The sequence below is a fragment of the Papaver somniferum genome, chromosome 5 (genome assembly GCF_003573695.1).
Source record: "Papaver somniferum cultivar HN1 chromosome 5, ASM357369v1, whole genome shotgun sequence".
NCBI classification, from domain to species: Eukaryota; Viridiplantae; Streptophyta; class Magnoliopsida; order Ranunculales; family Papaveraceae; genus Papaver; species Papaver somniferum.
Genome location: NC_039362.1, coordinates 199,711,790 through 199,722,775, shown reverse-complemented (window position 1 = coordinate 199,722,775; position 10,986 = coordinate 199,711,790). Strand labels below are relative to the sequence as shown.

The 10,986-nt window shown below is 39.7% G+C and overlaps 1 protein-coding gene across 1 annotated transcript; it reads right to left on the bottom strand.

The window, feature by feature from the left end:
• Positions 1-380: 380 nt before the first annotated feature.
• Positions 381-5,886, bottom strand: LOC113280551 (ribosome biogenesis protein BMS1 homolog). The gene is made up of 9 exons (XM_026529163.1): positions 5,574-5,886; positions 5,363-5,453; positions 5,158-5,276; positions 4,041-4,231; positions 3,666-3,876; positions 2,629-2,982; positions 1,671-1,910; positions 995-1,213; positions 381-602 (listed from the first exon to the last, which is right to left on the bottom strand). The coding sequence occupies exons 1-9, from the start codon at positions 5,802-5,804 to the stop codon at positions 381-383; spliced, it is 1,878 nt and encodes a 625-aa protein (XP_026384948.1). The 5' UTR covers positions 5,805-5,886.
• Positions 5,887-10,986: the final 5,100 nt, after the last annotated feature.

Sequence of the window (10,986 nt, the reverse complement as noted above, 5' to 3'; positions counted from 1 at the left end):
ATAAAATTAACAACCTTAATTAAAAGATTCTCAACAATATTTCGGTTTGGGATCTCCTTGAGTTATTAAGAAATATCTTTGTACAATAAAAGATAAGATTTACTGAACATGTTCAAAGTATGTCGACATCTTATTTCTTTGTAAATCCTTTTTCATATTTACAATCTTGGAACCTATTATACCACACTTCCAAACAAGTTTAGAACTGGTTCATCTGATTCCCAATAACTATGTGATTGATCAAATATCAATATACTAATCATGGGTTTACGGTTATACCAAACACAAGGATCGGTTCTACCTTAATATGGTTAGTGGGACCGGCGGACAAATGAAAAATTTCAACCTTGCAAGTCAAAAATTAAACCATAAATTCAGGATTAGGAGATAACCTTGTTGAGAGAATCCTTCAGTTCACCTACTGATTCCATGCCTTGTCCAGTACAGTCGCCTGAATCCTTCAGTTCACTTACTTGTTTCCACACGCGCATGAAAACTTTATCGCAAAGAGAAATTTTATGCTGAAATGAGCAACTAGCAATCCCTTCTCTACGTTGATCTCCCTTCCTTATAAGTTCACTAACGAGCTTCTTTTTAGCAGCCTGCCCAATCAAACACAATTGGTAAACCAAAGAAACAAGCTTCACAGAAATGCTATATCCCCTAACACAACAAAAGATTTCAACACCAACGTGTGTGCAACTTGGTCATTCACTGGGAGAACAAATCTTGCCGACTTTATAGAAAACTAATGAAGGTCTGGAAACACACGAGTTAGTTGTGGACCACATGGAAAGGATCCAACAATTTAACTTCCCATAAGAACGGTCACAGAAAATTTGTTCATCCATACACTACAGCATCACAAAAGCAAATGGATCACAAGCTGTTGTTGTAGAATCCAGAGTCCAGACACCCGATAAAGCACATAAATAAAAATACGAAAGAGCAAACACAGCCCGCCGAAATTAGTTTTGGCACAAGGCAACAATACCTTTTCAACGTTCCCCCGAACTCTTGCAGTCTGAATTGCTGCATCTTTAAACCAATCAATTTCAAGATCTGACGTAAACATGTCTTTGATGGGAGCAGTTTTCTTGAAGGTCTGGAGAGGAGTCCCAACTTGATTGCACTTCTTCAAAATCTTTGCAACTATCTCTGCAGCCTGGGTAAAGTCAAGTATGACACCCATTGCTGAAATCCGAAATGCAGCCTGGGGAATCAAATACAAGTCGATCAATAAACAAAATAGAACTCAAACATACAAGCAAATCAACAACAGTGGTGTAGCATCCCATTCTCACATCCTTACATTTAGAAAATTAAGGGATAGCCTCTTCTACAGAAGAAAGAAAAATGTATTACACTTGCTACATTAACCGAAAAACAGCAGATGACGGGCATAAAATGTGAGTATTAGGCGCAGTGATGTATTCATGAAATGTAAGATACCATCTGAACAAGACAAGTCTCAGGGAGTACAGTAATTAGTTTTTTTCTTAGTTTTCGCCAGGTACTCGCAGGAAATCAAGGATACACGGTACGAACTTACACGCACATTTATTTCATCTTATATAGACGAATACCCCTCTATGTTGCAATTGCAATTAATCAAGTACTGAAATACCATAGTGATGATAAGTCAAAAGTTCAAGTAGAATACATCAGACCTTATTGCCTGCCAGATTGTGTACAGCAACAAAACCAGTATCTAGAGGTGCAAGAGGACCCCAAAACATTGCAAGACAATCTGTGTGCTCGGGAGTGGAATCTATTCGATGCAAACGATTGCCACCGTCTTCCTGGGCATAAATGGGTCTGGTCTGGTAACGTCTCCAACCAGCTGAAACAATGATTGGGTCTCTTGTCTTCAATAATTTCCTATGCCAGCTATGTCGCTTAAGCCTCGCCTAAAAGTACAAGAAAAACATATTCAAAAATCGAAGCATACACTTTCTTTGAGAGGTTTCGTATTAAAAATAAAATAAAATAAAATAAAATAAAGAGAGAACTAAAAATCTGGGTATCCCTCATTTTCATGATCCTTCACATAAGGGTTATTACTCAAGTTTTAGGTTCTAGTTTTTGGTTCACATACATTAATATATTAAATCGATTCAACCTCGGAATGAGACTAACTCCGCCTGTGTAGTTTTTTGGCACAGCCTGTCGTAAGCCAGGATAAAGGAGGAATGTCCATGTTGGGCGCGAGCCCACAGTAAAACCCCAGACATTCCCCTACGAGAATAGGGTCGTGGTCAGCTTGGCGAGCCAGCGATACACCAATAGAAGGCAAGAGCAGTACCAAGATGGGTGCTTGGGAACTCCTCGTGTATCTTTGTTTGGTTGAAAACAAGCCATTCCCTTAAGAAAGGGCGGGAGCAGTACCTATGGGTGACTGTTTCGGACGTCTCCCCTTTCCAGCCTACCCCAATTTGTTTGGGACTAAAGGCTTGGAAGAAGAAGAAACCTCCAGAGGAGATTGAGTTGACATTTTCACAAGTCATGGACGTACTAGTTAAAAAATTCTGAATATGCATCCTAGCACACATCCTAGAAAGTGGAAGAGTGCTATGATGCGGACTGACAATTGCCTAACGACAATACATTCAAAAGTTAGTGTGATACCTGCATATATCCAACATTCTCATCTTCGAGACTGATACCTCCGACGAGAATAGGGCAATTGGGATCAATATTTTTAGTCATCTCAAAAGGGACATCATGAACCTCCAACTTTAAATAAGTTCCTGCTCTGAAACCCTCAATCTCCGATCGGGTTACCTCATCATTATCGTTGCGTTCATCTACATATTCTGCATCCTTGTCATAGAGAAGACCCCAAAGACCAGACATTGGTGCATAAAAGAGTCTTTCCTTGTCATTCACTCCCTTCATTTTGGCAGCAATTGGTAAAGAGCAGGGATCAGCTAAGCTTGTAATACCATATACAGGAAAATCACCAGCACCAGCAATATGCACCTGGTATTATACACCTTAAATCAGTACTTACAGTAGTGGAAGAAAAAGTGAAAACAATATGTTGGATATACAGAACAATGGGCCGGAAACTAATAAAGCATAATTTACTGTGTTTACTGCTCATAAAAGCAAGCATATGTTTGCAACAACGAATAACGCAAAAATTCCTTTTTTCATATAGTATAAGACTCCTAAAAGGCCTTCGGGATATGAAAATTATTCAATTAACATCTACGGGGCATGACTCCAAGTGGGCTCAACATCGAATTTTCTTTAAGCTACATTTATGAAGGGTAATAGTACAACATTGCTTAGATCCCCAAAATAAACAACAGCTACAATATGGAAGGGCCATTCCACTCATTGCCTATAGGATTTGAGTTGGATGCCCACAGACTTTTAACAACATTATTGTAAGTCTAGATCTTTTATATGGGGCTCATAACACAACAATTCTCGTTCTTTGATATGCTCTTATTAAGAAAATCGACAACCAAATCAAACATAATACAGTATGATATTTCACAAGGTGGCCAAACAAGAATATGTTCCTAGAAGTCTAGAGTTCTGAAACTAATAGAATCAAAGCACGTTTGACGTGCACCAATAAAAGATACCAAGTATTCAGAGAGAGTGAGAGAGAGAGAGAGAGAGAGTCAAAACAACCTAGCTAGAGAAAGTACCTTAGTTCCTCTCTTAAAATTACTGCCTCGGAGATAACCGTACATAACTATGTTTCTATCACATTTATTGTCAATCTGCACTCTTTCCGGAGAAGTAACATCTTCAAAATGATCGACTAGCACATAAGGATGTGCAGTTTGCCAGGACAAAGGATTGAATTTCATAACTGATATGAACATTGCTAGATTGTGAATTTCATCGTCCATGTACCTGTTAATTATAAACGAATAAGAAACAACAATGGATAAGCGGCAATCCTTAATTGAGACTTGCAGATTTTTTTCTACTAATAAGTCCATTAAATTAAAAATTAGCAACAAATATACATTAAATGCATGAATCATATGACCCTAGTAATCTAAACAAAAACTTACATTCCATTGTCAAGACGTGATAAGTAGAATAGTTCTGCTCCGCCGTATATTTCGTTCCGGAACTGACGACTGAGGCGCTGCTTGGTTACCTTTAGTTGTCCATCACATTTGATCTTATCAAGATGTGAGAGGACACCAATAACATTTGGAAAGCCGTGAACTTGTAGAAGGTTAAAGAACTCAAATGTTTCCTGAAATCAATAAAGGCATTTTGCAAGAAGAAAGAAAGGCCTCAAAACCACCATATTTTCAAAATGAACATCTTTGAAGACATAATAACTAAAATATTTTATCTGCATTCTTTTGAAAATGAACAGAGACTGAGAGTCTGTGACTTGTTCTTAGGCATCACACAGCAGGCATACAAATACAATCACAAATTCCAATTCGCCTTGTTTCATGTATCGGTGAATAATTGTCGACGCAGTGCAGTTGTATCATGCCGCTATACATTAAAAGAAGAGGAAAATTACGGGTGAACATCATATATCATAATAGATATGTGAGAAGCTGTGTAACGACGAGTGGACTACATTTTGCTGTTAAAAGAATTACCCCGTAGGGACACGTATGAACTCTACTCTGGTACTCGTTCCCAACACAGCAGCATAAAATTTTAACATTTCTGCAACTTTTTCTATAAAGCATGAAATGATAAAAGAAGCGGGAATGAACGAGAAGAAGAAGACACATGATTGTTTATTTTTTCAAAGTATAGCGTGTCATGCTTATTTGATCAAAATGTAACTCATGTGTAGTGGTTATGTATGTCTAACTTAGTGGATGATGTATGCACACTTGGCCTCTGATATCGTCGAAGAACCAGTACTAATACTCATACCCATATCGTTGTTATACATGTGAGGAATAGAGACACTCTAAACTTGGTAATGATTTTCCCCTAGTCAAAGAAAAGCCCAGGGCAGTGTCATTGGAATAAATTCAAAAGGTTGTACAAGAAAGTTCATGATGGCACATTAGAAAGCTTTTTCACAATTAATCATGTGCATGAAACATGTTTCTGGTATAAACTGTAAATCCAGTAAGGCAGGAATCAGAACAGTCATTCTTGTACTAATTAAAACAAAATCAACACAAACTTTCTATTGTCACTTACCATTTCAAACCCATAACTTGCATCAATACAAAATAACACCAAATCAGCGTATTTTGCAGCATCTATCATGCCATTAACATCATTTGGGCACTCCACAAACTGCAGCCGCCTATGCTTACCTATCAAAAATACAACAAAACAAGATTATCACATGGGCATGAAGGGTTTAGAACAACTAAGACCACATAATGCAAACAACAAGTACCTGATACCACAGTAATAGGGCCTCGAACGTTATCTAGATGGTGCATAGTGAAAAACTTCACTAGAGATTTAATCAGCATGGATTTCCCAACCTACAATCGTGTATTAAAAAGGGTCATAATCTCCTAATTGATTAGAAATAAGATAATCGACAAAATTATAAACAAAACATAAACCTCAATTTAGATTAAAAGCAAAGAAAATAATAATACCTTGGGAGGTCCTTGAACTAGAACAACGTATGGAACTGGTTCTTCTTCTTCGAGATCATGTTGCAATTGTACCTCTTTTTGATCAGTGGTTGCTGCTTGTGACTGTGCGTTTCGACTGTCATCACTCTTTTTGTCATAAATTATCAAACTGTTATTATAATCCCAATGACGAACAAATCTACCCTCGTACCGATTACTAATTGAACTAAAAGAAGAAGAATCGATCCCCATCTCAACCCTAGATTACACCAGCAGAACTAATTTGCCCAGAGGTTTTTCTATTTTAACTCGGTGGAATCTGTGCCCCCGTGGTTGAGACTGAAGGAAGTGAGAACTGATAATGCGGTGCCCTACTTTAATAACCTAGTATAATTGGGGCCCCCAAAAAACAATTAGGGGCCTCCCACTAGAGGACAAAAAAAGGTCATTAAAACTCAAATTGAGTCACCCCTTAACCAAAATATTTTTAAATGGCTAAACTGTCCCTGAATGATTAGTATTAAAATTTAATTAAGTTAAGTTAAGTTAATTAGTGTGGTTAGATTATGTTAGATTAAACTCAGATTTTAGAATCAATTTTTTTTTATTTGTTGTTGTTCGAGTTGAGAAGAAGAAGAGGAGGTTTTAGAGGAAATTTAGGATTTTTAGAAGTGATGTTGGGGAAAGTTCAAGCAACAAAGATGATTGTGTTGATGGTAAGATTATCTTAAATTCTCCCATGAATTGGATGTATGTCACAACATAGAGAAAGAGTCGTCCATGTCGAGGGATGTATACCCAACGACTCTAGAAAGTCGTCAATGTAAATTTGATGTGTCCCATTTTTTGTTCACATGTGATGGCACTGTTACGGGGAGACCAATCCACTTGCGAATTAGTTCGAAAATGTCCAAAGAAGCCTTAAAGAAGCCAACACTAGAAGAACTTGGGAAACCATAAGGTATTTGGATACACCTCTTATTGTTTTTGTCTTAGGGATGTCTAACTGACTTAATATTCCCTCCGTTATTTTTTAATAGGCCAGTTTTTATAAATAAATATTTCAAAAAAATATGCCAATTTTCTAATTGGGAAACTCAAATTTTACTTTAATTTTTTGGGACCACTTTTCTTTTAACTTCTTTTGATGACAAGTGTTATGTGGACCATTTCATTTATTTCTTTGTCTGACAAGTGTCATGGGGACCATTTCACTTTACTTCTTTTATTGACAAGTGTCTAGAGGACCACTTTCAATAATTAGTTCTCTTAATTTCCTTAATTTTCTCAAAAAAAAAGAAACTGGCCTATTAAAAAGTAACGGAGGAAATAGTTGATATCTATAGTGTGGTTTTCAAATATTTTTTGGGTCTATCACGCACTTTATGTGATTGGGGGTTATGTGGTGTCAATGCAATTTTAGATTTTGATGTTTTAGGTTTCTTGGGAATTGGGATTAATTTTTGATAGCAGCATAGGAGCGTATTGGTGATGCTTTGGAAATGGGGGTTTCTCATGGTTTACAGTACATGTTTTGGGATAATTCTTAAAGGCTTTTGTTAAACATGCGCTAAGAGTTAAATCTCATGGATTTGTATAACAGTGTAGATTGGACACGAGGAAAGTGGCCTAAATTATTTAAATAATACTAAATAATTCATAATTTCTGTTAAATCAACATTTTTGTCTAGAAAATCAAAGATTGGATAAATGGTGTTCAATAGGAAGCAAGCAATTGCAAATGGAAAGACCAAATTGAATGTTTTACTCCCCTGCTTGCAAAAAGTGATACTTTCATCTTTTCAATTTGATCTTTGCTTCTATTTGCAATTGCTTAAGTGATTTTGTTTGAAAGTAACAACACATTGACAACGAAGAGAAGACGTGGTGTACCATATATGATCAACATCATCAAAGAAGTTAAAAAACTCATCTTCAAATGAGACTCTCATCTAAATTGGTTTCAATAAGTTACTTTTAAAGAGTTAGTTAATTATGAATGGGGCGCGTTCGGGTGACAGGGCTTTATCTCACAGAGTCTCACGGGGTGACGGTGGTCGTTGGATCCTGATGTCTAAACGGACGAGATTATTTTGTAATTATCTGGGTAATCCGGGTTGCCCATGACCCACGTGAAAAAAATTGTACGATTTCTTTCTTTGTCATCGCTTTTCTAATCATTTGCTAGAGAAGTCTCAATTCAGAAGAAATTGATATTGGTGTTTCCGATTAAATGACTGAAAAATTGAATCAAGATTAATTCCAGAAGCATGAATCCTGTAAACATAATACTCGATCAAATCACTCATACACTCATTGGAATGAATGAGTGGTTGAAAGTGGACACTCCTCTGCCAGAGCATTATGTTCATCGGCACGAGCATTCCACTTATCAGCCTCGCTCTTTATCTTCTCTACCAATTCTGAGATGCGAGATTTTTGACGTTGTCGCTCATTCCGAAGCCATACTAACTCGGGAACTCCACCCACTGAAGATAGGGTGGGGGGGGACTCAGACAGAACACTAATTACAGTAAAGGACAACAGCAAGGAAGAGAAAACAGATAATCGAACCTGTAACATCCGAAGAATTCTTCTTAGCCTCTTCCAACTCACTACGAGCCATAGCAAGTTCCAAGCGAATCTTCTCCTCCTCCTTGCCTTGTTTCTCCTTAGCCTTGAGGAGACTCTTCAACTCACCTATCTCCCTATCCCTAACAGAGATAACAGCCTCAGCCGCGGTAAACTCCTCTTCCCGAAGACGAAGCTTAGCTTCCAACTTGAGGGATTTGGCCTTAAAAAACTGGTATAACATGTGGTTGCAATTCTCACTCCTCATCATCTGCGAATCAGAAATTAGAACACCCAGACTCTAAAATTGCTAAATATCGATACAAGGCAAAATGATAAGAAAACTCACTTCTAACATCCGCTGCTGGGATATCCATACTGATACCCATCAGCCAAGGCCATCATGTCAGCAACAGTCGAGGGAGCGTCGATCACTAGAGCAGCCTCCAAGGCCCGAAGATTCTTATCCCACGCTTCGGCGACTTGGTCCTCGGGAGACAATTGCATCATCTTACGGGTATAGGCATCAGATTTCTTCTCACCCTCTACCACAGGAGCTGGATTGGGTACGAACATCAAATTCTTCTTTTTGAACCAAGCTAAGATGGCTTCATCACCCTCAAGGATCAATGAATGAGGAAAATCATCTCCAGAAGACCCAACTGAGGCCCCACCCATGTCTGTGAACTTAGCGCCCGAAGAGTTCGAGGCTACTCCCGCATCCAAATCTGGAAGATATCTAGCACCACACCCCTCTGGAATATCACTAGCATTCACGACTCCCTTTCCCTTTCCATCCGACTTGCTAGAGTTACCAAGCACATCCCAATCATCGTTTGGGGAAAGTAGGTTGAACTCAGAAGCCAGTCCCAGGGCAGCGTTTATATCAAAACCATCCCCCGCAGAGTAAATCCGGCCAAAGGAAAACTCCTGGGACGCAGCGGGAATTTCACCACCAACACCCTTATCACCAAGAGCAATGTTATCATCACCAGCATCGATGTAACCCGTGGGATTATCTTCGGCACCAGCACATGGCTACCTGCGGGATTAATTTCACCACCAATACCGCTGCCACCAGCGGTAGTATTCCCTTCAACAAATTCTTCATCATCATGACCTGGAGGGGATGTATTAGTACGCTCCTCCCTATCAGACATATCTTCATCCCCTCCAAGCTCAGTCACAGGACTGTTAACTTCTTCACGAACCTCCGCCTCCTCGATTGTTGCGGTGGTGGACTGCTTGGGATTTATCCTCCTCTTCTTCGTCGCCTAAAAAGACAAGGCATATAAGAATAAAAATCCCTGGCTTTGAAAAGAATTAAAATTTCCTCAACTAAAGAAGGACAAGGCATATGGAAATCTTACCTTGACAACCGCAGTATTTTTCGTCTGAAGATCAGTATCGGAACTCTCTTCGTCACCTCCGTCAACAACATCGAGGGCATATTGGAAATTCATGCCCTCAAAATTCAAATGCCAAGGACGGAAATTCCCATAACGAGCAGGAGGAGCCTCACGTATCTGGCTATCTGCGGTGGGATGCCATCCTTGCGGACCTGGAACCCACCCCCAAGCCCAGGGACCAACAACCTCAATAACAGTCGCGTGCCACTCATAGTCATGATCACGCTTGATCCGCTCACGAGTAGGAAACATCAATTTGTTAGTATAATTCTCTGTACCCGGGACGTACTTCACCTTAGCACCACTTACATCACTTAGAAGACGGATCTCACCAAGCGGAGCGGAAATATTACGAAGACTCACACTCCACGGTTTACGATTCCTACTGTTAACATAGTCACCAAAAGACATGTTAAAATTCTCAAGCGTATACCACTCCCTTTCTTCGGGTTTGGGAACATAAAGGGTCATCATTGTCTCTCCTTTGCTCCGAAGATAACACTCCCTCAGTGCACGAAGATAATTCCCATGAAGTTGGGAAATAGAGCGACAGTGAGTGTTCTTCGAAGAGCCCTCTCGACCAGCCAGCACATCATAATAAAAGGAATCCCCAGACTTGTACAAAGGCAACATAAGACCCGCTTCAAAGGCCCCCGCCGTGGTCAGCAGATGAAATTCATCAAACTTATACGTCGATATCATCGAATAGCTGAAGACCATGCTTTTCCTTAAAAACCTCCAGATCAATATGTTTGAAGGTCACTTTCTTCTCCCCAACAACGACGCTGCGTATTTCCTGAGAAATATCTTCCTCCTCCACGGGATCAGGCGCATAACCCTTCGAAGGATTTCTATCGAAAGCTTTTCTCTAGGAGGAACCTTAGATGCATCAGTCTTCGAAACCACTTCTTTCGAAGACCTCCCCTTGGGTTGAGACACTGGAGGGGGAGGTAGAGGATGTTGCTGAGACGCGGAAGGAGGCGCCACTAACCGAAGAGGCGGTACATCCCGCGTTTTCTTGGGATCATCACGCGTATTAACAAAGGGACGAGAAATAGCATACCGGGAACCAGGAGCTTCTTTTGGCCGGTCCCCTTTCTGCGTATTCCCTCTCTGCGACTCACCCTTCTTAGAAGATGAGTACCTCTGACCAGAAGAAGACGAAACCCTATGAACCCGGGCATCACCTTGGGAAGACTTAGACGAACCTCCACCAGGCGGAGAAACATCAGGATCTCTACGCGGAGGAGATCTACGCGGACTCGGTGGTGGAGTTTGATAAGAAACCCGCGGAATGTCAACCATGTCTGCGTAGTACACAAACAAGTTTCAGATTTCCGCGAAGACAAAACGAAAATCAAAAAACTCAATTTCATCCAGTTCTTCATAATCATGAACCAGATGGAAAATAAGAACAAACCCTAAATGAAAAGGGGAAATAACAAATAGGGGCA

Bases quoted from the DNA above. Each gene is read 5' to 3' on its own strand.
- LOC113280551 (XM_026529163.1), bottom strand. From the start codon at position 5,804: ATGGGGATCGATTCTTCTTCTTTTAGTTCAATTAGTAATCGGTACGAG. The intron at 3,877-4,040 runs GTAAGTTTTTGT...TATAATTAACAG, and splicing joins TCACGTCTTGACAATGGAAT to GTACATGGACGATGAAATTC. The intron at 1,214-1,670 runs GTCTGATGTATT...TTGATTCCCCAG, and splicing joins ACAATCTGGCAGGCAATAAG to GCTGCATTTCGGATTTCAGC.